General features: G+C 58.3%; 1 protein-coding gene across 3 annotated transcripts; it reads left to right on the top strand.

The window, feature by feature from the left end:
- Nucleotides 1-645: 645 nt before the first annotated feature.
- ANKRD24 (ankyrin repeat domain 24) lies at nucleotides 646-8149 on the top strand. Of its 3 annotated transcripts, XM_058858709.1 has the most exons (19): nucleotides 1849-1982; nucleotides 2968-3098; nucleotides 3175-3263; nucleotides 3556-3620; nucleotides 3942-3999; nucleotides 4077-4147; nucleotides 4308-4414; nucleotides 4487-4674; nucleotides 4886-4914; nucleotides 5011-5103; nucleotides 5286-5390; nucleotides 5502-5546; nucleotides 5666-5764; nucleotides 5840-5912; nucleotides 6007-6128; nucleotides 6208-7320; nucleotides 7551-7688; nucleotides 7762-7827; nucleotides 7952-8149. In XM_058858709.1, exons 1-19 carry the CDS (start codon nucleotides 1911-1913, stop codon nucleotides 8027-8029), a joined length of 2742 nt encoding a protein of 913 aa, XP_058714692.1. In that variant the 5' UTR covers nucleotides 1849-1910; the 3' UTR covers nucleotides 8030-8149. The 3 variants fall into 3 exon arrangements, with proteins under 3 accessions (XP_058714690.1, XP_058714692.1, XP_058714689.1); XM_058858707.1 differs by lacking the exon at nucleotides 1849-1982 and adding an exon at nucleotides 646-825 and having other exon boundaries at nucleotides 4308-4674; XM_058858706.1 differs by having other exon boundaries at nucleotides 4308-4674.
- The last annotated feature ends 19696 nt before the right edge of the window (nucleotides 8150-27845 follow it).

The following is a 27845-nucleotide window of genomic DNA, read 5'->3' as shown; positions in this document are numbered from 1 at the left end:
GCCGTCCCCTGTCCCGACACTATCCCGACACTGCCGTCCCCTGTCCTGACACTATCCCGACACTGCCGTCCCCTGTCCTGACACTATCCCGACACTGCCGTCCCCTGTCCTGACACTGCCCCGACACTGCCGTCCCCTGTCCTGACACTGCCCCGACACTGCCGTCCCCCTGTCCTGACACTGCCCCGACACTGCCGTCCCCTGTCCTGACACTATCCCGACACTGCCGTCCCCTGTCCTGACACTATCCCGACACTGCCGCACCTGCACTGAACCCCCGGCCCGGGGGGACACGGGGATGGGCACGGGGTGCTGGCAAATCCAGGGAAGGACAGGGAAGGACAGGGGTGCCAGGGAGGGGCAGGGCACGCTGACAAGAACAGGAGGTGCTGGCAAAACCAGGGGCTGCCAGGGCGGGGGTGTCAGGTCAGGAGAGGAGGCGCCACCGAGGGCGAGGAGTGTTTGGGATGGGCGAGGGGTGCCAACCCTCCCCAGGCACCGCCAGCACCCCCGGGCCGTGTCCCCTGTCCCCGGGCATGGCAGGTGCCCGCAGATCCCTCCCCAAACACGGCCCGGCCCGGCCCCCCCGGCTGCCCGGGGCTGAAACCGCAGCCGCAGCCGTAACACAATCCCCGGCTCCGGTTCCCGGCTCCGGGCGCTGCGCTGGGAGCGCCGGGACGGGCTGGGAGCAGCGGGATCGGGGGCGCTGAGCTGTCCCCAGGCAGGGACAGACCCTCGAGCGTGGCCATCCCCCCCGAGCAGGTGCCGCAGGGCTGAGGCTGAGCCACCATGAAGAGCCTGAAGGCCAGGTTCAAGAAGGCAGATGTGAGTGCCATCCCTGGGGACATGGGGACACCGGGACCTTCTCTAGGATGTCCATGGGGACACGGGGACCTGCCCTGGGGCGTTCACTGGGACATGAGGACCTGGGGATTTCCCCCCAGGATGCCTCCAGAGTCACAGCGACACGGGGACTTGCCCTGGGACACGTGGTGGTCACTCACAACGGGGACAGCAGCCCCACAGAGGCTGGCACTGCCACCCTGGCCGGTGGGATGGAGCCCCCAGTGCACCCCCAGTGCTCCCAGAGCCATCGCTGGGAGTGGGGCAGAGCAAAGGGGAAGGAAGCGTGTCCCAGGTCCCCTCCCTGTCCCCTTCCTGGGGACAAGTGCCGCTTTGCCAGCTGCCACAGCCCGTGGAAGCAGCCTGTCGATGCTCCTCAATTATTCAGCAGCAGCCTGGCACGGGGCCGCAGAGGGCAGAGGGGCACAGCGCTGTCCCCAGTGCACTGGGAGGGACACAGCTGGGGACATGGGGACACAGCTTGAAGCTCCTCACCTGGAGTCTGGGGGACCATCCTGCACGGGGTGCTCCGTGCCTCGGTTTCCCCACACCGCCCTGGACACGTCCCTGAGGGGCTCCCGATGTCCTGCTGCCAGCGGGACTGCCCGGACAGCGCCTGGGGACCCTCTGAGTTCTGGGGTTCCTCCCTAGGGGTGTTTGGGGGGGCCCGTGAGGTGCAGGCGGGGGGATCTGCCCCTCCCTTGGCCCCAGGGCAGGCCGGGGGGCGCCAGGGCCCCCTTCTGGGGGGCCAGGAGGATGCTCAGCCCTGTTTTGGGGGTGCTTTTGAGCACGAGGTGGGACAGCTGCCCTCCTGCAACCTCTCCCACCTTTCCTGGGCCCAGTCTGGGTGCCGGTCCCTGGCTGGGAGCTGCTCCCCGCTCCGTGGCGGGATGCAGGGATGCGCGGAGCGGGGGATGCTGAGGAGGGAGGGAAGGAGGGAGGGCCGGGGGTGGAGGAGGCGGGTCCGGCTCCCACTGCCGCAGCCCCGGCCCCCGCCCGGGCGGCGATGCCGGAGCGCTTCGGGCTCGGGGGTGCCCGTGCCGGCCGGGGCGGGGGGCGGGGGGCGCATGGCGTCCTCCCGCCGCCTCCTGCTCAGCACCATGAAGCAGATCTGCCTTTGTGCCGCCGCCTCCTTCGCGGTACGTCCCGGCTCCCCTCCCGGCTCCCCTCCGGCCGCGTCCCCCCCGCCCCACCCGCAGCCGCCATCCCCATCCCCATCGCGGGGCTCCCCCGTGTCCCCCCCATCCTGCTTTGTCCTTGCCTGACAAGGGGGTGGGGGGAGCGGGCACCACCCTCCCAGTGTGCCCAGGAGCCCTGGGAGACTGGTTTGTTCCCTGTCCCTGGTCCCGCTGGGCTGGAGGGGCTCGGGGGGCACCCGGCGGGCACAGGCGGGTTTGGGACAGGTGCCAGCGGCTCCCGAAAGGTGACATCCATTTCCTGCCGCCGCGACCGCAGCCAGCGCCGCTTTGTCGTCACTGGCTGCGGGGTGAAGCCAGGACTTGCAGTCCTTGTCCTGGTCCTGTCCTGCTCCGGGTCGCTCCCTCGGGACAGGGATTGCGGGGGCACCGGGAGAGCAAATCCCCATCTGGGGTTTTGTGGGGGACAGAGCTGTGCCCCGTTGTCCCGGGAGGCTGGAGCATCCCTGGGGATCTGCTCTGGCTGCCAGCTGTGCTCGCCCCGGTTTGATCCCTTCCTCCTCCGGGAGCAAAGCAGGGCTGGGAATGGGATCAGCGGGGAGAATGGGCAGGGCTGGGGCTCCCAAGGGTGCTGGCTGGGTTTAGTACTGGGATTTTGGGGTGGCTGGGGCAAACCCCGGGGCAGTTGAGCTCACTCCCAAATCCCAGCCTGGCACAGCTAAACTGGGCTGTGTCTGTAAATCCCCTGCTCCGTGAGCTGCAAACTGGGGGGGCTGCAGGGGATTTTCATCCCAATCCCAGCTGAACTCTGTAGCTGGGGGTGAGCTCCCAGGAGAGGGGCACAGACACGGCCACCCCCAGGGACAGGGCTGGATGGAGCACAGCAGAGATGGGGACAAGGACAGGCAGCCCAGCCCAGCCCTGCCCGCCCTGGGGACAGCACTGTCACAGCTGACACTGTCACAGCCTCCTCTGGGCTCCGTTGCAGAGCCAGGACTGGACCAAGAACGACGAGAAGCTGCTGCAGGCCGTGGACTACAACGATGCCGGGCGGGTCACGTCGCTCCTGCTCCGCAAGGGCCTGGTGCCCACCAAGCTGGACTCGGAGGGCAAATCGGCGTGAGTGCCAGCCCCGCCCTGGGGACACGGCTGGGGACAGGGGACACGAGTCCCACAACCCCTGGTCTCACTGCAGGTTCCACCTGGCCGCCACGCGGGGCAACGTGGACTGCCTGGAAGCAATGCTGGCCCACGGCGTGGATGCCATGACCAAGGACAGCTCGGGTGAGGGCACGGCCACCACGTGCCCCTGCCTAATGCCACGGGTCACACGGGGCCACTGGTTGTCCCCAGGTGTTGAGGCTGAGGGAACAGAGACGGTGGCCACAGCTGGGGGGCTGTAAATTGTGCCAGTTTCCTAAAGGAGCTCAAGCAGTGCCTGATGAGCTCCTGGGGTTGTCCCCTTCCTGCTCAGCCCCATTCCAGCAGATCCTGCTGTGCCCGTCTCTCTGTCCCCAAGCTGTCCCCTCTGGCACAGCCCCGCTGGCCGTGCTCTGACCTGTTTGTCCCTTCCCAGGTTACACTGCCCTGCACTTGGCCTCCAAGCACGGCCACCCTCAGTGTGTCAGCAAACTGCTGCAGGTACAGGGAGAGGGAGGAGGCACAGAGGGATGGAGGGAGGTGCTGTGCCAGCGCGGTGTCCTCCCTGTCCTTCAACCCCCTTCCCTCACCCTCGGCATGCTGGTTCCCAGCTCCGTGCGCTGCTGCCCGGCACCAGGGAGCCGCAGGGGGTCTGTCCCTTGTCCTTCACCACAGCGTGGAGCCAGAGGGGGTTTGTCTGTCTGTCCCCCTCCTTCACCACACCACGGAGTCTGTCAGTCCCCTGCCCTTCACTGTGTCAGAGCCACTCGAGTAGTCTGTCCCTCTGTCCCCCTCCTCCGGTGACCCAGGCTCTCCCCCCAGGCCTCCTGCCCCGTGGATGTGGCCGATGGCAGCGGCAGGACCGCGCTGCACCTGGCGGGTGAGTAGGGACAGTGCCAGCCCTGTCCCGCTCATGTCCCCGCGGGGGCAGCGCTCAGCCTCTGTCCTTGTCCGCAGCTGCCAGCGGCTGCATCTCCTGCTCCGAGATCCTCTGTGACTTCAAGGCTCCCTTGAACAGCAAGGACAAGGTGAGGTCCCTTTGCTCCCGGTCCTGCTGTGCCAGGCTGCAGCCGTCCCGAAACGCAGCACAGCTTGGGGTGGGCCGTGGAAATCGGGGTGATACCGGGAGCAGGGTGCCCGTGGGGGGATCTGAGCCTCCCTGCTCATCCTCCCCCGTGCCGTGCCCAGGACGGCTCCACGCCGCTGATCCTGGCAGCCAAGATGAGCCACTCGGAGCTGTGCCGGTACCTCCTGCACCGCGGGGCCGCCGTCAACTGCCGGGACCTGCAGGGCAGGTGGGGCTGCAGCGCTGGGGGCCGGGAGCGGCCGCGGGGATTGTCCCTCACCCGCGCTCTCCCCGTGCCCAGGACAGCCCTGATGCTGGCCTGCGAGAGCGGCAGCGTGGACACCGTGGAGGTGCTGGTCAGCGCCGGCGCCCGCGTGGCCGTGGTGGATGCCACCGGCCACGACGCCGCTCACTACGGGCTGGCCACGGGCAACGCTCTCATCCAGCACCTCCTGCAGGAGGCGGCCCAGCGCCGCTCCTGGGCCAGCGGTGAGGCTGCCGGGGCACCCCGCGCTCCCTGACACCGTCACTGGGGGTTGTCACCGGCAGGGAAGGGCTGGCAGGGGCCGGGGGCACGTGTCCCCTTTTCCTGGATGTTTGGAGCCGCCTTTGCCTGCGCTGTCCCCAGCCCAAGTGCCCCTGCACTCACCTGAGCTCCTAAATCGCCTCAATTTCTCTTCCCTGCCGCTCTGTCCCACAGAAGAGGAGTCGACTGAGCAGACATCGCAGGTGAGGGGCTGGTGTCCATCCCTGAGGGTCCCCTGGCTCAGGAAGGAGGGAGGGCACTGTGAGTGTCACCTCTCCTCTGCTCTGGGGTACCCACAGACGTCTTCGCCCAGCCAGTCGTCCGTCAGGGAGAAGAACAGCACCCCGAGGAAGAGGAAGGCCCCTCTGCCCCCCCTGGGCACCTCCAGCCAGGTGAGAAATGGATCCCCAGGTCCTCACCTGGCCTGGCAGGTGCAGAGCAGCCCAAACCACTCCTCAGTGAGAGGTCCCTCATTGGGGGGTCTGTGCCAAAAAGCCCCCTCAGGCACGCAGGGGGATTTCTGGGGTTTCTTGTGGCAGGAGTTGGACTCAGTGCTTTCCGTGATTCCCTGCAGGAGGACCGGGATGCCTACGAGGAGATCGTGCGGCTGCGGCAGGAGAGGGCCCAGTTCCTGCAGAAGATCCGGGGCTTGGAGCAGCAGGAGAAGCAGAGACGGGAGGTACCGGCTGCAGGCTCCTGGGGAGATGCCCCCGTGTCCACAGGGAGCAGAGGGGACGGGGAGATGGGGACACCACTCATCCCTCCCTGTTTTCTCCCTGGGTCCTGCCAGCGGGCGGAGCTGGATGAGAGCTCCCTGCGCTCCATGGAGAAGCAGGTGAGGCCAGGGAAGAGCTTGGAGGTGACCTCAGCTCTCTGAGGGGTCCTGGTGCTGGGAATGCCACCAGGACTCTGCCAGGAGCCAAGGGGACCCTATTTCTGTGTCCTGCCCTGCAGATCCGGGAGCTGGAGGAGCAGCTGGTGGCACGGGATGGGGAGAAGGACAAGCTGGGCAAGGAGGTGCAGGCTCTGCGGAGCCGCCTGTCCTCGATGGAGGTGGGTGTGGGCAGGACACAGCTGGCAGTGCCCAGGGCTGGGGACAGGGGGGTCACCTCCACCCTGCACCCCCAGAATGAGAAGGAGAACACGAGCTATGACATCGAGACGCTGCAAGACGAGGAGGGGGTCCCACTTGAGTTTCCAGGTAGGTCTTGCCAGCCTCCCAAGGACACCTCGGGGAGGTGGCACTGGGCAGTGGGGGCACAGTGGGCACAGCCCCAGGTCCCTGTGCCCTGCAGGAGCAGAGATGCTGCTCTCCAAGAAGACACTGAGCCCCTCGGCCGAGGAGCTGCTGGCCACACTCCAGGGGCAGGTGCAGTCCCTGACCTTGCAGAACAAGGAGCTGAAGGAGAAAATCCAGGCACGTCCCCCTCTGTCCATCCGTCTGTCCCTCTGTTCCTTGTCCCCTGGCCCACGGCGGCCTCACGGTCTGTCGGCAGGTGCTGGAGAACTACGAGCGGGACGAGAGCAGCCCCGCTGCCCCGGGGGACGTGGTGCCCGCCAGTCTGTACCAGGCCCTGCAGCGGGAGCTGGAGCGGCTGCGGGCGCAGGGCAGGGAGGCCACGGCGCGGGCCGGAGGGGTCGGGCAGCGCGGGGCCTCGGAGCCCATCCCGGAGGGAACCGCGGGGTCACGCCCTGCCGAGGAGCCGGCCCGGGCCTGGGGAGAGTGCAAGGCGGCCCTGAGAGAGCTGGGGGTGCAGACATCCTCCTCCTCCTCACCCTCCGGTGAGCGGGAGCCGGGCGCGGAGCTGGCCGAGGCGCGGGTGGCCCTGAAGCGGGCACAGACCGAGCTGGAGGAGCGGGAGCGGCGGCTGAAGGAGCTGCAGGCCCGGCTGGAGGCCGCGGCCTCGCCGGGAGCCTCCGTGGAGGAGGCGTCGCGGGAGAAGGAAGCGCTGCTGGAGCGCTGCAGGCGCGCCGAGGCCGAGGCCGAGGCTCTGCGGCGGGAGCTGGCGGCGAGGCCGCGGGATGCGCCGGGAGCGGCGGAGGCCGAGGCACGGCTGGCGGAGCTCCGGGCCGCGCTGGCGCGCAGGGAGGCCGAGCTGGGCGCGCTGCGGGAGCGGCTGCGGGAGCACGAGGAGGAGGCCCCGGCGTGGCTGCAGCGGGCGCAGGCCGAGGGCTGGGTGTCCCGGGACGAGCACGCCCGCGCCACGGCCACGCTGCAGGAGCAGGCGCGGGCCCTGCGGGAGCGCCTGGCGCAGCTGGAGGCCACGGCCAACGCCAAGGCCCGCGAGGCCTCGAAGCTGCAGGCAGAGCTGGCGGCGGCCGTGCCGCGGGCCCAGCACGAGGCGGCCGAGGCCGGGCTGAGGGCAGAGGCGGCGGCGCTGGCGCAGCGGCTGCAGGAGCTGCAGCGGCGGCACGAGAAGACGTGCGAGGAGGTGTTCCGTGTGCAGCGGCAGGCGCTGTTCATGAAGAGCGAGCGGCAGGCGGCGGAGGACAGGCTGGGAGCCGTGCAGAAGCAGCTGGAGCAGGCCCAGGACGAGGCGCGGCGGCTGCGGGAGCTGCACGGCCACGCTGAAGATGCGGCACGGCTGGTCAGGGACAGGGACAGGAAGGTAGGGGACAGGGAACCGTGAGGGGCCGCTCGGCCACACATGTGGAGTCACTGAATTTGGGCTGGAACGGACCTTAAAGCTTATCCCATTCCACCCCCTGCCATGGCAGGGACACCTTCCACTGTCCCAGGGTGCTCCAAGCCCCATCCAGCCTGGCCTTGGACAATTCCAGGGATCCGGGGGCAGCCACAGCTGCTCTGGGTAACCTGTAACCCCTATGCCCTGTGCAGATCACGGAGCTCTCCAAGGAGGTTTTCAGGCTGAAGGAAGCCCTGAACGCCCTCCCCGAGTCAGGGGGGCCTCCACAATCCCCACCCAACACGGCGGCGCTCCAGGCCCAGATCCGGGCGCTGGAGGAGAAGCTGGAGGTGGGTCACCTGCTGGGCTCGGGGCTCCCCCGAGCACCCAGCCCTGTGGCCAAACCCCCTCCCTGTGCTGCAGGAGACAGAGACGAGGCACAGCAAGGTGGTGACGCTGTACCGGAGCCACCTGCTCTATGCCGTACAGGTGAGCTGGGGACAGGGCTGGGGACGCTGGCATGGAGGCTGGGACAGGTGCCAGCCTGGGGACACGCACGGAGCTGCCCTGATGTCCCCACTCCATGTGCCCACCAATGTCTCCTCCACCCTAGGGCCACATGGACGAAGACGTGCAGAGACTCTTGTGCCAGATCCTGAGGATGCAGCGGCTGCAGGAGCAGGGCAGATGAGCCCCTGCCAGCACGGGTGGCAGGGGAAGTGGGGGGACAGGTCTGTCACAGCACTCTGTGTGTCCCTTTGCCTGTCTAGGCACCCAGTCCACCCCCAGCACAGCAGCAATAAAGTTATTTATAGTCACACGAAAGCGGAGGCTCCTCTCTGGTGGGCTGCGGTGGGCACTGTGGGCTGAGGGGGCTCCGGGCCGGAGCCCCGGGGGGGGGTCCAGACCTCACACCGGAGCCCCGGGGGGGGTTCCAGGCCTCACACCGGAGCCCCGGGGGGTTCCGGACCTCACACCGGAGCCCGGAGGTTGTCACAGGCCTCACACCGGAGCCTCGGGGGGGGGGTTCCAGGCCTCACACCGGAGCCCCGGGGGGTTCCAGGCCTCACACCGGAGCCCCGGGGCCGTTACAGACACCCCCCCCCCCGGTGCCCTCTGGTGGTCAAGCCCGTCGCTGCTTTCCCGCGCTCTGGCAGGGGGCGCTGCGCACATGCGCAGTGGGGCCCGAGGCGGTGGCGCCCCCCGCTGGTCCCGGCGCTTCCCGCCGCTCGCAGCCCCTGCGCGCGGGGCCGGGAGAACCCGGGGCGCAGGCCCTGAGGGCTGGGGCCATGGCGGGAAACGGGGGCCGGTATGGAGGGGGAAAAAAACCTTAAAGATTGTCTTGGGCCACCCCTGCCTTGGGCAGGGACACCTCCCACTGTCCCAGGCTGCTCCAGGCCCCGTCCATCCTGGCCTTGGACACTTCCAGGGGTCCAGGGGCAGCCACAGCTTCTCTAGCCACTCTGTGCCAGGGCCTGCCCACCCTAAGAGTTAGGAATTCCTTCCCAATATCCCGTCTCTGGGATTTGATGGCACCTAGGCAGAGATCCGCCACTTTCCGGAGAGCACCGAGCCCTTTACCAAGCTTTGCCAGGATTTGTCCCCTCTCGATTTTCTTCCCTGAGCTCTCCTGGGCTCTGGAAACACTTTGTGTCCTCACGGATCGTTTTAGAAAAAGGGCTGCCTCATCCCATCCTGTGAAGTTCCACCTCGCTCCAGCTGAGGGCACGATTGGGATCGTGTGGAGCCGAGGTTTTTTCCAGGAAGACAGACAGCCTGTTGGACAAGATCCCAGATTTCCATCTCGGGTATCCGAGACAGAGCAGCCTCACACCCGACCGGTGTTCGTTCCCACCAGGAATGAGAGCAGGGAAGAACCTGGTTCTTATAAAATGAGAAAATAAATAGGAGTCAGCAGGTCAGGGATGGGACCGCAGTTATCTGCGGGATGAGCAGCCAGCAGTTGGAGGCTCCAAAGGATTTCCAGCCCCAGGAATACACTCCCACCAGCAGGAGTTAATGGGATGTCAGTCCAAGGGAGAGCTTCCTTCCATGGGACATGTGGGATGGAGGCAGTGATCCCTGCAGGCTTCCAGCTCCTCCTGTGTCTGCCTTACAGCTGTGTAACCTTCCAAACACACAGCAAAGGGAAAATCCCTGGGAAAGTGGCGGCTGCCTTTGGCCACACGCTGACAGTCGGCTCTGGAGTGTCCATTCCATGATCCCAAACCGGCACACCTGGGCTGTCCTGGGGTGATCCTGTAACCCAAACAGCCTCGGGGGTGCCTGCAGTGAAATGGGGGCTCTGCCATCGGCCTTTTGGAGCAGCTGCTGGCTCGGGAATGCAGCTTTACAAGGCAAAAACGGATTTCCATGAGGGGACAAATTCCCCCTCCTGGTTGTCTCGGCAGTTTGTGGATTTTGCTGTGTGAGCAAGAAAAAACAATAAATTATACTGCTTATTTCAGGGAGGCAGAATTGCTTAACACTTAAAACCAGGACCAATTATTTTTTCTTCCTGGCTCCATTTCATCACGTCTGACCTTAGGAAGGACGTCAGCTCTCCTGCAAAATTCCTATATTTTAGGGTGACAATAATCACTAATCCATCCCAGAGAGTGGGACTGGTTAATATATCAAAAAGGTCTTTAAGCTTTTTGTTGGTTCAGATTTTCCTAGAGCCGCTGCTGCACCAACAGGTTTGCACTGTAAAATCAGTTTAAAGCAGCAGAAATTCTGCATTCTTTCTAAAACATGATGGCAGATTCCTGAGGGCTTTTCCAGGACGGTTCCTGTGTCATTTGTGTTTGTTTTGTCATTTTGATTTTGGGTTCTGATTCAAAAATGGCCTTGGCAGGACAGGTTTAGTTGGTGCCTGGCAGCTCTCAGATCTCACAGATGTTTCTTCATCGTTTATGTTCGGATTCTGGAGGTGTCTATGTAACCAAAAGACACCGCTTTTGATTAATTTATGTTTTTACTGATCCCTGGGCAGGCTGGGAAGGGAATCTCTGACAGCACAGGAGCTTTTTTACTCCTCTAATTTGAGTTCCCTGGGTTTCCTATGCCAGCAGCACAGGGGTGTGTAACTCAAGCCGTGGTTTGGGAAGAAAGGAGCCTGCACACCCTGACTTTCATGGGTGGAGAGCTTGGCAATCCTCACTTAGACCCTTTCCAACCGGGGGTTTTGGCCTCAGGAGAAGGGGCCTGCTGGGGAACTGCCCCTATAAACCTTCTCTGGATCTTATTGCACGTTCCCAAAGCTCCTGGGTTTAGTCTGGGGCTCGTTCTGCCTCAGCACTGGGGAATGTCCCAATTACAGAGCTCCTGAGTGCCCCCCGTGCCAGGCAAAGGGGCTCTGCTGCTTCCTGGCGCTGCCCCTTCCCTCCTTCCCCTTCACAGCCCTTCCAAGTGCAGCAAAACTGCTGATTCCCGTCGAAGGGATATTGCTGGGCACTAACAAGCTCACCTCCCTTTTAAAAGGCAGTCCTGGTCTCAGGAGATCTAATTTAGGAACACATGGAAGGCCAGGGTGTGCTCCAGGGCCCCGGGGTGGGAGCTGCTCCGTGAGGAGCTCCAGCCTGGTTAGCTGCCAGAGCCTGGAATATTTTTATCCATCTCCAAGCTGCCAGAGGCTCCCAGCCCCACCTGAGCGTGGTGCAGGACAGACTCACCTCTGCAGCAGGAGTTTGTTCTCCCAGGGACTGGCAGCAGGATTCCATGGGAATTCCCATTTGTCCTTTGCCATGGGCTTGAGCTCCCACCTGCTTTCCCAAAGGTTTTGGGAGAGGATGGCAGAGCTCTTGGGAAGGAATTCCTGACTGGGAGGGGGTGAGGTCCTGGCACAGGTGCCCAGAGCAGCTGTGGCTGCCCCTGGATCCCTGGCAGTGCCCAAGGCCAGGCTGGATGGAGCTTGGAGCAGCCTGGGACAGTGGGAGGTGACCCTGCCGTGGCAGCGGTGGCACTGGGTGGGATTTAAGGTCCCTCCAACCCAAACCATCCTGGGATCCTTGATTCTATAAGCCTGTGTTCCCACCAAGGACAGAACCCCCCAAAGTCAGAACCCCCCAGAACGGTGACATCCAGCCCCAGGAATGCCATGGTGATGGAGTGACAGGAAACGAATGGGGTCCTGAGACAAGCAGGAGACATGAAAGCAGCCAGCTTCACCCTGGTCAATATGGTCTGCTTTAAACTCTGTTTTTACTTCAGATTCGGGCTGCCAATAACTCCTTCAAACAATGATCTAATGCCTGTGTGAATGTTTGTAAAACCTCACTGCTCTGGCAGGTTGAGCTCTTGCCAAGAAGCAATCACATGTAATTAGGGAGAAGGAGTTGGAATCTCCTGGCTGTGCAGTGCAGCCCATTTTCCACTTGTGTTTGTCCCATTTGGACCACCTCACTCCTGGGGGTGTGCTCCGAGCTGGGGTTTGTGGGACACGCTCCTGTCCCCAAGGGAATCTTTGTGGGAAGCACTGCCAGGAACCTGCTGGAAAACACGAGGAACCTGTGCTGGCCAGCGTGACAAGGACAGAACCAAATGGCATTTTGGGTTCTCAGTTCACTCCACCTTTCCTGCTCTGCAGGAGATTCCTGAGGAGGCTTCTCAGGCACGTTGAGTCTTGAATGGGAAATGGAGTATGGAGAAGCTCTGAGCTTTTGAGGGACACCTGGAAAAACCCCTTCCCTGGAGAAGAGGGACAGCCCAAATCTGCTGTGGGGCTGGAGAGGTACAACTGTTCAAAGAGCCCTGGAAGAGTTTGGATTGGCAGGAATCAGTGCAGCCCCTGTTAAATGTTTGCTGCTCACACAATGAGAAGCTCCCAGTGGGAGATTAGAGCCTGTCCAGGACAGTGGATCCCAGGAATGAGGCATCCTTTGCCCACACAGAGTTTAAACCTCAGTCCTCACTCTCTCACCTGTCACCTGAGGCACCAAAAGACATTTCCAAGCAAGTAGGGAATTTCAACATGGAAAGTTTGATGAGAAAACCCTTCTCAAAATTCCTGGAGCATCCTGGAATTCCCTTCACTCCCTTTTCCAGATCTGGAGAACCAGGCCTGTTGTGCAGTTCCTGGGGTGTTGTCCTGAAACAGCAGGAGGTCAGGGACACACAGGTCAGGTCCTGTGGGACAAGGAGCTGTTATTTATGGAAGGAATTTTTTCCTGAATGTGAGAGAGGAGAGGTGGATTCTGTTCTCCAGTGGGGTTTGAAATCCTAAATTCCAGCCAAGAGTCATCACATAAACTTGTGCTGAAGAACCTGACCTAGTTGGAATAATTGGAGGTAATTGTCAGCTCTTTCCAGATGACAAAACCCTTAATCACCAGCAGATGCTCAGCCAACCTCACAAAAAAGGCTGGAAACCCAGGGTGAGTGGGGAGGAATTGCTGTCCCAGAGGCACCGAGTTTCTGGAATGGGCAGGAATCATCCGTAGGGGTTTTTCCAATACATGATCAGATGCTGGGACTGGGGCAGTGGTTTGTGCTCATGGCCTGGGCATCTCTGCAGAAATCTGGAATTGTGCCATGAGCACACAGCGGAGTGACACGGGAATATCCGGGAACAATCGGAGATGGAGCGACTCTGAAATGAAATGAGGAGCTGAAGGGTTGGGCTGCTCCATGGGTTCCTGTCCCAGATCCTGGAATTCAGACTGGCAGATCCTTGAGGTAGCCTGAGGTTTCCTAAAGCTTGGAATGAGTTGGGTGTGAGGTGGCTGAACTCCCACAGAGCTGCAGGAGCTGCTTTGGGTTTCACCTGGGAGTTCCCTGCAAGTCGGCAAAACCCTGAAGAGAGGAGATGGGATCTGATGGGGATGAGGATGCTGAAGGAAGAGCGGGATACCTGGCACTGCCTGGGATATCCCAGTCCCAGCCACACTCCTGGGGGTGTGGAGACACTGTACGAGAAGAAGTGGTCCTTCTAGAGGGGTCTGAGCCCACCAGACAATTAGCCTGGATTGCTAATTAATCACAGAACTGTAGAACCATGGAATGTCCTGTGCTGGGATAGATCCACAACAATCAGAATCCAGCTCCTGGCCCTGCACAGACACCCCAACAATCCCAGCCTGTGCCTGAAGCATTGTCCAAACGCTCCTGGAGCTCTGGCAGCCTTGGGAATGTCACCATTGCCTGCCCAGAGCAGTTGCAAATTCCAGGAACCAGCGTTTCCAGAGGTGTTTTCCTTTGTGCAACGAGATGGCAAAAGCATAGGGAAACTGGGAACCCCTGGAAGTGGTCAGAGCAAGGAGCTGCCCTGGTGCCCAGCAACAGCTGGACTTTAATTACCCAGTGCTGGAATGAGCCTTTGGGAGGCTCTGGAATGGCTCTCAGCACATTTGGTGTTTTACAGCCACGGGGATTCATCCCTTCCCGTACAACCTCCTGCAGTGGGAGCAATAACCAGGGATCCTGCCTGGAAACCAACGTCTCCCCTGGGAATGTCTGGGACAAGACTCGCTGAGGGCTCTTTGAAGTGGGCAGCAATGTGGAAACACTGACAGCAGCACCGTTCCCATGAACCAGGGGTCTCCCATGGGAGCAGGGGGAAAAATGAACCACCACACCTTTGGGAAGAGCTTGGTGTGCCCAGGATGGGTCTGCAGGGCTGGGCTCTGCTCCCTTCCTGGGGTGGAGCTGCTGGCCCGGGGGATGGAGCTGCTGGCCCAGGGGATGGAGCTGCTGGCCCAGGGGATGGAGCTGCTGGCCCAGGGGATGAAGCTGCTGGCCCAGGGGATGGAGCTGCTGGCCCAGGGGATGGAGCTGCTGGCCCAGGGGATGGAGCTGCTGGCCCAGGGGATGGAGCTGCTGGCCCAGGGGATGGAGCTGCTGGCCCAGGGGATGGAGCTGCTGGCCCAGGGGATGGAGCTGCTGGCCCAGGGGATGAAGCTGCTGGCCCAGGGGATGGAGGTGCTGGCCCACGGGATGGAGCTGCTGGCCCAGAGGATGGAGCTGCTGGCCCAGGGGATGGAGCTGCTGGCCCAGGGGATGAAGCTGCTGGCCCAGGGGATGGAGCTGCTGGCTCAGGGGATGGAGCTGCTGGCCCAGGGGATGGAGCTGCTGGCCCGGGGGATGGAGCTGCTGGCCCGGGGGATGGAGCTGCTGGCCCAGGGGATGGAGCTGCTGGCCCAGGGGAGGCTGGTTGGGGGCCATGACCTCTTGTTGGAGCACTCCAGACCGACAGAACTCAGCAGCTGCGTGAACTGGTTGTGGCCTCAAGCAAAGGCCATTCCTCCGCCACTGGCTCCTGCCAGATGCTCCCAGCCCAGGCTCAGGGCCTCACGTCCCCTCTCAGCTCTGCTTTTCATGTGTCTCTCCCCAAAAAAAGGCCTGGGCCAGTGCCAGACTCCAGCGAACCCTTCGGAGCAGTCCCCCAGCTCTGGCAGGTCACCGGAGCTGGAACCAGCCCCGTGTCCTGCCTCTGCAGCCCAGACATCCTCCTCAGCTCTCCCTGCCAGCTCTGGAATGAGAAATGGCTCTGCTCTTCTGTCTGCTTCCATTCGAATCCCTCTAGGAAAGCGCTGGTGTTCTCCAGCTCCGTGCTGCTGAAATTAGCCCTGGCATCCTGCAGGATTCCAGCCTCGACTCGCGCCTCCAGGAGTGGGAAGAGCTGCCGAGACTGCGGAGACAAGTTGGATGTGAGAGCCAAGTGTCCAAAAGAACACGTTCAGGAACAGCACAGCGAGCAGGAGGTGCTCCAGCACGGCAGGGAAATCGTCCTGCTGAGGATAAAACTCCCCCCCAAAAAAGTGTTCTTGGGCAGCCAGGAAGGGTTAAACCATGGCACGAGCTTTGGGACAGCTGCAGGATGCTGGAGTGGGCACTGGGATTGGAACCAGGATGACGGTTTTAGGTCACTCACAAAGCTTTCTAATTACGCTTTTTTGGGGAAAAAAAAAAGAAAAAAATGGTGTGTTTGATTCTGTAAGTGCTGAACATTCCACAATTGCTGTGTTTAATAAATACAGCGGGGGCTCCTAGGAGACTGAATGGGGCTGAATGAATGAAGTATGTGAGACATCTGAAACCTATTAGTTGGAGCAAACTGGTGGAGAGGCAGGAATTCTTCTCTTTTTAAAAATATTTATACATTTTCCTTTCATGTCAGGCCAACATCTTATTTGGGGTTATGTTCCAGTGGAAGGAAAGGTGTGTCGGGGGGAAATGCAGGGGGAGGGGAGGTGCAGATTTGGGTCAGGCCCAAAAGGAGCAGAAGGGCTGGGTGGCTTTAGGGCCATATTTTCCTTTTGGAATCGAAGCCAGAACTTTGGTCCATCAGGGGACTTTGCCCCAGCCTCGATGGGGATGGATGTTTTGGGATTTGGTTCATTTTTGTGTGTTTTGGGAAGCTTGTCCTATCTGGAGCCCCTCGCTTGAGGCACCAGAGCTCCCCAGCCCTCTCCAAGTGAGGTTTGTGGAGCTGTGGGTCTGGGTTAACCTGGTTTGGATATTCAGGATGAATTAGAACACACATCCAGTGTCTTCCCCACCACATGGACAGCTCCAGGAGATCCCACCAGTGTCCAGCAGCAGCAGGAATGATGCCACATCCCAGAGGTTTCCACCCAGGCTTCTCCTTTTCCTGCAGAATCACCTGACTGACTTGGGGAAAATAGGGAAAAATAGGGAAGATGGATGGGAAGGACACAGAAGGTTCCCCCAGGGAATAAGCAGCGCTGACAACTCTTCAGGAGCCACTTCACCTGTGGGAAAGTCTCTGAAAAGGGAGAGAAAGAGTTAACAACACCCAGCTCCAGTCTGGGCAGATCATTCCAAATGGAGACTGAATTCCTGCTGGAAGCTGTGGCTGTTTCCTGCTGAAAGCTGCACAAATCTGGGACAAGTCTCCCACCTTTGGTTCTTCCCTCTGTGTGTGAGGAGCTCACCCAAGGCTTGGAGTGACATCTGAGCTCACCTCTCCTCATGCAGGAGCTCTGGATCAAAGCTCGGGATGGTGTCAGCAGGGCCTGGATTTTGCGGTGTTTTCCAGCTGATAAGAGATATGTAAATTATCCCTGCTTTCCTGTGATCCCTAATGAGCTTTGTTCAGCCCACTTTTACTGCAGCACACACTCAACCCTTTCCCTTCAGGCTTCCTGAAATGAAAATGAGAAGTTTTAGGAAACTAGGAATTTTCAAATGTCTCCCATTATCCTTCCAATCTCCCCAACCTGATTAAATCAGAGGATATCTCCCCACTCCATAGGAAACAGATGTTCCTCTTGCAGCAGGGACATGCAGGAGGCATCCTGAAATTTGTTTAATTTAGAGTCTCCTGGAGATGGGATTTTTGGGGGGGATTGCAACCTTCGATGTCCGAGCTCGGATCTGGCTGAATTTGGAATGGTGCCAGTAAGGAATTTCTGTGGAGTTTCTTTCCATCGTTAGTGAAGAGAAACTCAACATCCCTGAGCGGAGAGCTCGGAAAATAACTTTGGAATGGTTTTTGATGGCATCTTTCAGTCAGTTTAGAGGTGAAAACATGACTGGGACATGGGATGAGGCTGGTTCTCATTTTGTGAGGGAATAGTGGAACCCATTCCAAGAGCCCATGAATGGATTTAACTCTTTCTGGAGCTGCAGGGAATGAGGAACTCATCCTTTTCCACCCCTCTCACTGCACTTTCTCTGTGCCATCTGTTCCCCATCAGTGGGAGGATCTCGCTGGATTTCAATCTCATCAGTTTTGTCCACCTGTATCTCTTGGGTTTTCAAATCTCTCCTTTTTATTTCTTTTCTTCTTTTTTACCAGGTTCAAACAAAATCCTGGTTTTGCTGAAGCCACCGAGGGAAGTTGCCCAGAGCAGTGGAAGTGTCCAAGGCTGGACAGGGCTTGGAACAACCTGGGACAGTGGAAGTTGTCCCTGCCCATGGCTGGGGGTAAAATGGGATAATCTTTAAGGTCTTTCCAACCCAAACCATTCTGGGATGCTAAATGTCAGTGCTATTTCTAAAATATCTCGATTTCCCTCTGCATTGGAGGTTCTCAGTGTGTGTCCATCTGTGCATGTGTGGGTGGTGGTTGCATTTCAGAATTTCCAGGACTGTTATAACTCTTATGTTTTTTTCCAAACAACTTCCTCCAGTGTGAATTCTCTCTCCTGACGGATCTGGACCCCACTTGGAAGAGTTCTCCATGGATGAGGGAAGCTGGATAAAGAAGCTGAATTAAACCTCTCTCACTGGGGGTGATTTAAGTGTTCCTCCAAAGCAGAACCGTGTAACAACAATGCAGATTTGTTTTAGATATTGGACACATTTTCCACCCTCCACGTGTTGATGGTGCCAGTGACAAACTGTGGAAAAACCTCCTGAAGTGTGAGCCAGGAATTGCCTTCATCAGCCTTTTGCTAAGGTGCACAATCTACCCCGATTTATCCTGATTTATCCTGATTTATCCTGATTTATCCTGATTTATCCTGATTTATCCCAGCCCCAGCCTTGCTCAGACTCATCCTCAAGGCGTGTCTCCTCCGAGCCTCTTGGGAGCACCATTTCCACGTCTGTCTGGACTGGCTGGACACGTCCCCATCCCTGTCCCTGGAGGTGGGGAAGTGACCCGTGGAATGTGAGGAGGAGGAGCTGGAGCCCGGAGGTTGGATGGGGCAGGTGCTGAGCTGTTCCTGAATTAAACACAGCTCGGGTTTATTAAAGCAGCTGAGGGCAGTGCTGTGGCTTGGGAAAGGCGATGGATTGGGAGCATTCCCAGGGTCCTGTCTGGGGACACAGAGGGACAGGGCAGCAGTTGAAGGGGTGGCTGGGACCTTAGACAAGGAGATCTTTAATAACATCCCCTTCCTCCTGAGGAAGGCACCGACCTCTTCCCTCTGGGAGCAGGGACAGGAGCCAGGGAACGGCTGCAGGAGGTTGGGATGGATCTCAGGGAATGGTTCACCCCCATGGCTGTCCTGGCAGTGGGCAGGACATTCCCAATGCTCCTGGGCTCTGACTCCCCCTTTCCCTGCTGTCCTCAGTGGGCTCTGGGTGTTTGTGTCCTCAGGACCGTGCCTGGACCCCGATCCCAGCCTCTCCCTCGGGGCATGACCCAGCCTCAGCACGGTAGCTGGGATGGATAATTCACATCAGAATAAAGAGTCCAAAAACCGGGATCAGCTTTGACCACAAACACAGCGTCCTTGGGCTGTGGAAAAACTGCTACAAAAACAGCAAGTTCAGGCTCCCTGGCTGCTGAGTTTTGTCTGAACACGGAGGCTGAATACCATCAGAATAGTTTGTTTTATTTCCAACTTGCCTGAAACCAGAGATTCCTGGGAGGTTTCCAAGCCAGTTGCTGAACCCAACTGGATTTGGATTGCTCTATCGCCTGTGAACCTGAAATTCTGGAGCTGCTCGGATCCCTGCAGCACTTTGGTTGTCCCAGCTCCCTCTCCTGGCATCCCAGTGACCTTTTCACAATCTCTTTGTGTCAGGCTGTGGTTTGTATTTGTCGTATTTTTCACATTCCCAATTTATCATGGAATGGGTTGGGTTGGAAGGATCCTGAGGGATCATCCAGTGCCACCCCTGCCATGGCAGGGACACCTCCCACTGTCCCTGGGGCTCCAGCCTGGCCTGGGACACTCCCAGGGATCCAGGGGCAGCCAGAGCTGCTCTGGGAATTCCATCCCAGCCCCTCCCAACCAGGAATCCCTTCCCAAGATCCCATCCAGCCCTGCCCTCTGGCACTGGGAGCCATTCCCTGTGTCCTGTCCCTCCATCCCTCGTCCCTGTGCCTCTCCTGCTGAAAGTCCAGCAGGATTCCTGTGTTCAGTCCCAAGCACGGAGGGAGCAGAGCTGAGCCCCACTCCAGCACATCCAAAGGTGGGGAAGCAGCCAAGGCCTTGGAATCCATCCTGGGCTGGGCTGGGAGCAGAGCCCTGAGCTCAGCGCCGGGGCAGCTCCGCACATGGAACGTGACGGCTTTGGAGAGCGGCACCTCTGCACTCCTCAGTTCCAGGAATGTTCTAGGAAGTGGGCAGGAGCCTCCTGGTGTGGTGAGAGCAGGAGCAGCCCCATTTCCCTGGAGTTTGGTCTCTCAGGATGCTGCTGTGGCACAGCAGCCCCCGGCATCCAGGTGCTGTCTGGGGCTTGGGGCCCCCCCGTTTTCCCCAAGCACTTCCCTCCCTTTATCCCCTTCCCTCTCTTCCCACCGAACCTTTTCCCTGCAGCAGACAGAAAATGGGATTTTGTAGTTAATACCAAAATAAACCCAGCAGTGTCCAGCACGGGAGGGGAGAGGGAAGGGGGAGAGCCAGGGGATGGGATGGACAAGGAGCACAGACATCCCAGAGAGCTGGAGGTGCTGCAGGGCAGGAAAATCCTGAGGGAATCAGCAGAGCTAAGACGGGATCTGAGTCCTTTTCCAGCTCCTGCAGCCTTAGGATTGCTCCTTGTGGGATTTCTCTCCCTTTTCCCAGGCAGTGCTGAGTGTTTGGGGTTTGTTCCAGGGCTCTTCTTTGTGGTGATGGGGAAAACATGAGCAGAGTCACTTCCCCACTCCCTGCAACAGGAATAAAACAGGAGCAGAAAAAACAGCCTTTGGTGGGGGCCAAAGGTCTTGCAGAAGTTGCCTCCATGGAGTGACAGCGAGCAGAAATCTCCAAGGATTTTCCAGGTGCTTGGATATTCTCCCTCTGTTAGCCCAGGTTCCATCCTCCCTCTGGGAAGGATTCAGACCCCGGGGTTGTGTTGATTTTGTGCCTGATTTGATTCCTTTCCCTGGGGAATGCACACAAAAAAATGAGTGGTTGGAAAAGTGGATCCAGCCTTTGCTGTGAGGGAGGAACTTGTGATCCCCTCCAAAGCCCTGGCAGTCCCAAAGCCCTGGGGTTGGATCTTGCTTGGATTTTCCTTCTTCCTTCACTCCTTCACTTCAAGCACCCGGCAGGAGCCGGTGAACGAGGAACGGGGAGAGGGATGCTCAGGAATCTCTAGGGTGGGAATGGATAATCCTTAAGGTCCTTCCTCTCTAAACCATCCTGGGATCCTGTGATTTATGATCCAAACCTGCCTTTATTCCCCACATCCCCTTCCTCTGCTGCAGCCAGGAAAACTCCTTCCCTGCACCCCAGATCCCTCCGGAAAAACACGGAGAGCGTGGAAGAATCCCACTGAGGGGCTGAGATGGGTTAAGGAGCAAGATTAGATCAAATATTTCCGAGCATCTGGGGCTTCTTGACCACCCCATTGTGGCCCATCCCCGGCTGTCAGAGCCTGAGCATTCCCAGAAGGAGTTAAGGGAGTCCTGGGCAGGAGCCAGCAGCTTTTGCCGGAAGCTTTATCTTCCCCCCCCAAAAAAAACCTGATGTCTGGAGCTCTGGACAAGGCATTGTCCTCATAAAACACAACAAGAACAACAAAACAAGCCCTGCTATTCCCAGCTCTGTAACAAGCCATAAAATGGGGGGAAAAAAAGGCAAAAAAAAAAAAATTAAAAAAAAAAGGCCCTGGAAATGTAAGAGTTTTATTAAACTGGAACCATGTGTTTCCCATAGTCCTGTCTCCATAAGCTGTGCACATCCCGTCCATGTTTATGTTCTCCTCGGGGGTGTGAGGGGGTTTTTTCCATGCCTGGGAATGATTAGAAGGAGGGAGCCTGGATGAACTCATGTCTCCTGTGAGCAGCACCAGGAAACCTGCACACACCGGGAGAGGCACAAACCCTGCGGGAACGGCCGTGGAAACGCGGGAGAAAGGAAAATTCCAGAGTGGAAAAAGAGGAGAAAGTTATCCCACGTGGCTCATTGGAGAAAGTGTGGATTGAAGTGGTGGATTGAGGATATTCCCTGGATATTCCTGAGGGTCTGGAGCGATCCTGCCTCACCCTGGGAGGCTCAGAGAGGCCCTGGGCCATGTGTGGCTTAAACAGCTCCCCCTCCCCTTCTGGGGTCTCCAGCACCCAGCAGGCATTCCTTGAGGATGAGGAAGATGATGGAGGGGATGATGAGGAGATGATCCTGATGAGCTCCCTGGAAACTTCCCAGGAAAGGAGAAGGGCCAGGTCTGGGATTTTTCAGGACCCTCAGCCTGGCTGGAGACATTTGGGCACAAGGAGTGGCCACAGTGTCCGTGGGGAGCTGGGTGGTGACGTTTGAATTCAGACTTGGGCAGGAATGGCCCGGGAGGAAGGCTCAGAGGAGGAGTCTCGGGGGAAATGGGTAATGGGATATTTTTAGCTGGGGCTGGCAGTGCTGTGGTTGTTGTTTCCATGTGGGTGAGCAGCCCCAGGGAGGACTGGGAAGGACTGGGAATCATCCCCTGGACGGAGAGCAGGTGTGGTGACACCTGCACGGTGACAGAGCTTCAGAGAAGGGACATTACATCATGGAGAGTGACCTCACAGATCCCAGAGATGACGGAATTTCACCCATTTTTCCTGGTCCTGAGCCCATTCCCTCCCTGTGGCCGCTGCCTCTCCTCCTGCAGGACATCCAGGCGTGCCCAGGACAGCGGGGGCTGGCGATCCGTGATCTCCTGGCATCAAATCCCAGGCTGCTTTAGCTTGGAAGTGCCCTCAAAGCTGCTCCCATTCCATGGGCAGGGACACCCTCCACCCGTGCTGTTAAAACTTCCCTCCTTATTCCTCGTTTGGAATCCTTGGATTTGGCATCCAGATGATGATGGGGGGTTTTTTTCTATCCCACATTCTCCTTCTCCAGCGATATCCATGCCTGGCAATCAAATTATCCCTCAGACTTCCTTTAGTGTTGATAAAGTGGCTCCCTCAGCTTTGCCAGCCCTGGGACCAGGGACTTTGATCCCTTTTGGAGCTGTTTTAAAGCTTCTGGGCCTCAGCTCTTTCCCTTTGCTGGCCCTGTCCTTGTCCCTGTGGAAAACCCGTCCAGTTTGGGCTCTGCTGATGTTCCCAGCAGCACCTGGACATTTTTTGCTGTGTTGCTCCAAGCCCTGTCCAGGGTTGTGGACACTTCCAGGGATGGGGCAGCCACAGCTTCTCTGGGAATTTCATTCCAGGGCATCCCCACCCTCCCAGGGAAAGATTCCTTCCCAAATCCCATCAAATGCTGCCCTCTGTCCATGTGAAGCCATTCCGTGTCCTGCACATCCAGGACAGTTCAGGAGCAGCACAGATTGTACAGCTGAACGTGGATATTCAGCGTGTGGGATCCCATGGTCGCCGTTCCCTCAGCCTTGAAATTCCTCCTCTTGGTGGAATCTTGAACAAATCCCAAAAATAAGGATTGGTGGGAGTGGAGCCAACAACCACCAGCACCTTTCCTGGCAGAATTCCTGCTCCCACCACAGCCCTGCCAGGCCAAATCCAGCTCCTGCTCGGTGCCAGCTGCCAGCCAGGAGCGGCTTTTTCCAGGGAATGGCTCCTGGAGGGGCTGGCACCGAGGGCAATCGGCTCCTGCTGCTGAATCCCGGCTGGCAGAGGGCAGGGGGAGCAGGAGAAAAGGGGTTTGCACCTCCCAGGGAAGGCAGAGCTGAACGGTTCCCTCCAGTCTGGAAATAGGAAAAGATTCTCTGCTGGCTCTGGGTTTGTTCCCTCGTTACCCCGAGCTGGAAAAGGGTCCCTGCTGGAAAAGGGGACACTGAGGTGTCCTGGCCAAGGGTGACATCACTGAGGGCTGACTCCAGCTCGCACACGACCCTGACAGGCAGAGCCCAACGATTCCAAAGGAAAAATCTCCTTCCCCAGACCTTGGAATATTAATAATGCCTGTAAGGCAACAAAATAATGATGCAACTCCCCGGGGACGTGGAAGGGTCTTGGCCAAGCAGCTCAGACACAAAGGCTCTGCTGTGTGAGCTTCCTGCGAGGAGGCTGCGCTGATCTCATGGAATGACAGGAATCGTGGAATCCCAGACTCCCAGAGGGATTTGGGTTGGAAGGGACCTTCAGGATCAGACCCAGCCTCTCCATCCTGGAGCAGCAAGAGGCCAGAGGATCGCAGGGACTGCTGCACACAAACTCCTTCCCATCCCTTTTGGGTCTTGCTGTGTTTTCCAGAAATTCTTTTCAAGTGTATCCTGAAGGTTTTGGGCTGTTCCTAGGCCAGCAGACCAGTACCCATCCAGACCCTCAGGGTTTGGGATGATCTGATAAAATCCTCTGGAAGCCAGGTTTGGAGCGAGATTCCTCCAGTCCTCCATGGCCTGCTGGGGCAGGAGGGCAGTTTGGGATCTGGACACCCTCCATGAGGTGATGTTTGCAGGGCAGGACACCTGTCCTTGCCTTGATTTGGATGAACTTTGTTCCCCTTTTCCTTTGGGTGGCAGAGTGGGGCTCTGCTCCAGCATTTGGGGCATCCCAGGGAGGCCACGGGGCTGAATTTGCAGCTGGGGAGCAAAATCTGGTGTTTTTGTGGCCCTGAGCTGCAGCTGTGCCATGGCCAAGCTGCTCCACACAGGCTGAGCTGGGGCAGCTCCAGCCTTGCCTGGGTGGTCTGGCAGCTCTGGAGCTCCAGACGCTCCTTGCGAGGGGAGAAGCCCGGGACAGGGAGGGAAGGGAGGGATGCCCAGGCACGAGGAGAGCTGAGAGGGTTTGCATTTACCAGCTGATCCTGCACGAGGAGCAAATCAAACCCCCTGGATGTCCCTGGAGCAGGATCAAATCCACGCTCGGGGAAGAGTTAAAGAGGATCCACCCACGGCGAGCATCCGGCGGTGGAGCATCCAGAACCTTGGAATCGCAGAATATTCCGGCTTGGAAGGGACCCACAAGGACCATCGAGCCCAGCCCTCAATCCATGGCCCCTTCAGCTGCAATTGCAGCGTGGTTTGGGTTCCAGGGGACCCTAAAGCTCGTGGGACACCTTCACCTCAGTGTGACCACGATTTACAGGGATGGAGCCTCTGTGCCATGAGGAAAAGCTGAGGGAATGGGGCTGATCCAGAGCTCAGGAGCACTGACAGGACACAGATTTTCATTTAATCAGCAGCAGCTCCTCAGCCTCTGGCCGCAGCTGTTCTCCCTCCTGCTGAAATCCCGGCAGCTTTTCCCATGGAGGATCCAGCACCTCTTGTCTCTCGGTTTCCATGCTCCAATTCCTGGGCTGTGAACTTTTCAAAGGAAGGGCTCTCCACACACCAAACAAGCTTTGCTCCTGTACTTTTTCCTTTCTTTTCCCATTTTTATTTCCCCACAGAGCCCTGCTCAGCGGAGGGTGATGGGGAGAGCCCTGGAGTGCCATCCCTGCCCTCCTGGACCTCTCCAAGCCCTGTGGATTCGTTCCTTTGCTCCTCCTTGTGCCAGCCCGTGCTCTGGGCTGGGGTTGGGCACCACATTCCTGGCCATGGATGTGGTTTTTCCTCATCTGCTGCTGCTGGGAGACAAAAGAAGGATCTTTTATCTTTTCCATGAGGAACGGCTCCAACCTGTGCCTGCTCAGCCTTGGGTGTGCTTGGAAGGCAAACGCAGAGCTCTGCCCCATCCTCACCTTCACCTTCAGGAGAATCCAGTGTGGATCCCCCATCCTGGGCTTCTCCAAACTGAGCTGTAGGAAGGGATATCGATATTCCCTGGAATTACCCTCTTGTTTTCCCTTGAAATCAGCTCACGTGGAATTCCCCCCTCCCACAGGGGCAGGGTGCTCGTGTAAAGAAAATTCCTAAAGAATTTAAAAACTCGTCCTAAAGAAAATTCCAGCTCCTCGATCTGAGAGTGGATTTTTTTTTAGGCTCTGCCTTGGCAGATCCAGGTGGAGAGTGGCTGGAAATGCTGCCCACGGCACCGAGCAGGAGTTCCTGGGATCTGAGGAGCCGGGCCAGGGCTCTCCATCTGCTCCAGCCCCGCTGCCAAGTTAAACTTGTGTGCTGCAGATCGCACAAAGGGGAGAAAAGAGCCGCGAAAAAGGGTTGGAAAAGGGGAAACTCGGAATTCAAGCGAGGGCAGAGGGAGTGAGGTGGGGCTGGAGCAGCCAGATGTGGTGGGGAGTGTCACATCTGCCCGGGGGTGACACTCCAGAGCCCGGGGACAAGGGCTGGATGTGCCTCCAGCCCACCTGAGGGCAACAAGAAAGGTGTTTGTATCCCTGCTTGGAATTTCACAGGAAATGGAGGGATCGCCTTACTCCTGGCAGGAGAAAGAGGCAATTTTCCTTCTAAATCAGGCAGCTCCCGTGTCAAAAGTTCCACAGCGAAATCCCACTGCACTCAGAGCAGGGCTTTTTATGAATAAAATCTTAATAAATGTCCAGGGCTTGATTTTTCGCAGCAGCCTCGCCTGGCTTTGATCTCCCCTTGCCTGGGCTCAGCCCCTGCCAAGCCAAAGAGGGAAAAAGTCCCTTTCCCCGGCTTTAAAGCAAAGGGTGTTTTTTTAAAAGCTCTTGGCTGTGGAGCCGTGTGTGATACATCATCCCTCGGCCCCATCCCTCCTCTCCCAAATCCAGAGCACACACTGAAACAATTTCCCTGTGGTTTCCCTCCTTGGTGGAGTCGAATTCCTAGAAAACAAAAGGAATGTTGCAACCGTGGTCACAAGCTCGGAGGCTGGAAATGTTACCCAGGGCCGGGAGCCGGGATCAGCCCCACATCCCTGCACTGCAGGTCCTCCCACCTGTGTGGAAAATCCGGGACATTCTCCAGCCCTGGGAATTGCAGGAGGCAGTGAGGATTTCGGGAATGCTGTTGGCTCCTTGTCCCAGCCCTGAGGTCCCTCAGAGCTCCCTGAGGTCTCACCTGGTCCTGTCTAAACCCAAAGTTTTGGGATGGGCACAGGCTCTCATCCCAGAGCATCCACAGTGAGCACAGCCAGGAATTCCTCCTGGCGCTGGAATAGATTCCCAGAGCAGCTGTGGCTGCCACAGGGATCCCTTGGGATGTTTTTTGCCTTTGGGATTTTCTGGGGGTACGTTTTCAGGGCATGTGGACAAGGTGCAGGAGCAGATTTGTGTGGATCATCCCAGGAGGTGACAGACATTGCCTGAATTCCCTGCTGTCGGGAGATGGGATAATTCCCATCCTTGGGATCACCTGTTCCTGGGCTCATTCCCCCGCTTGGAAAGGTCTCAGGAGCCCTCGTGTTCACTCAGGACATTTCAAAAGGGTTTTTGGCAAGCTGAGGTCACTGGACTGAGCCAAAGGTGAGGCAGAAGATGCTCCAGGCTGATCATTTAATCTATCCTTTATTTAATTGATTTAATTATTGATTTAAGGGCAGGGAGGAGCAGGACCAGCGGGGTGTGTGTGGGGCAGGGAGCGAGGGAAGGACTTCATGCTGCCCAACAATTTCCCCGGGGAAAGCTCTGGGCTGGTTCCTGAGTGTCCCTCACGTGCTGCCACTTCTCATCTCCAGCTCCTTCTGAAATCCCACGGGAAGCTTCTGGGCATTGTGGGCAGTGCAGATCCAGCTCATCCTCCTCCCCGTGCCCCCCTCAGCCCCTCCCTCCCCATTCCCAGGAGGAATTGAGGAATTCTCTCCGTTCCCTCTCCCTGGGCAGAGCAGCATCCTCCAGTTCCCCAGCCCGGCTCTGCAGGGATCGCAGCACAGGAGCCAGAGCTCCCTCCTTGCTTTTCTCCCGATTTTCCTGAGCTGACATCACGGCTGGGAGCTGTTGCTGCCCTGACAGCACTTGTGTCGTGCTGGGAGAAGCACCACGGGCTAATTTTAGCCGAGGCAGATTTTAGGTGACGCTTTTAATAAAGGCAGGAATGGAAAAGCTCCAGGGGCTCGCAGGCAGCATTGCTGGGGGCTCCTGACAAACCCAGCTCAGCTTTGATACAGAAATGAAGGAAAGAGGTCAAGGAATCAGGGCTGGCACCCAAATTCCCGGCTCTCCTCAGACTCGGGAGATCAAAGAATCCCGGAATGGTTTGGGTTGGAAAGGAACTTAAATCTCATCTCATCCCACGCCTGCTGTGGCAGGGACACCTCCCACTGTCCCAGGAATGGGAATGGGAATGGGAATGATGGGAATGATGGGAATGATGGGAATGATGGGAATGATGGGAATGATGGGAATGGGAATGGGATGGGAATGGGAGTGGGAATGGGAATTATGGGAATGGGAATGGGAATTATGGGAATGGGAATGGGAGTGGGAATGGGAATGGGAATTATGGGAATGGGGATGGGGATGGGAATGGGAATTATGGGAATGGGAATGGGAATGGGATGGGAATGGGAATTATGGGAATTATGGGAATTATGGGAATTATGGGAATTATGGGAATTATGGGAATTATGGGAATTATGGGAATTATGGGAATGGGAATGGGAATGGGATGGGAATGGGAGTGGGAATGGGAATGGGAATGGGAATAATGGGAATGGGAATGGGAGTGGGAATGGGGATGGGAATGGGGAGGGGAATGGGAATGGGAATGGGAATGGGAATGGGAATTATGGGAATGGGAATGGCGATGGGAATGGGAATGGGAATAGGAATGGGATGGGAATGGGAATGGGAATAATGGGAATGGGAATGGGAATAATGGGAATGGGAATGGGAATAATGGGAATGGGAATGGGAATAATGGGAATGGGAATAGTGGGAATGGGAATGGGAATGGGATGGGAATGGGAGTGGGAATGGGAA

The sequence above is a fragment of the Poecile atricapillus genome, chromosome 28, assembly GCF_030490865.1.
Source record: "Poecile atricapillus isolate bPoeAtr1 chromosome 28, bPoeAtr1.hap1, whole genome shotgun sequence".
Lineage (NCBI taxonomy): Eukaryota > Metazoa > Chordata > Aves > Passeriformes > Paridae > Poecile > Poecile atricapillus.
Note: the sequence above shows the minus strand (reverse complement) of the source record. Positions and strands in the feature narration are given on the sequence as shown.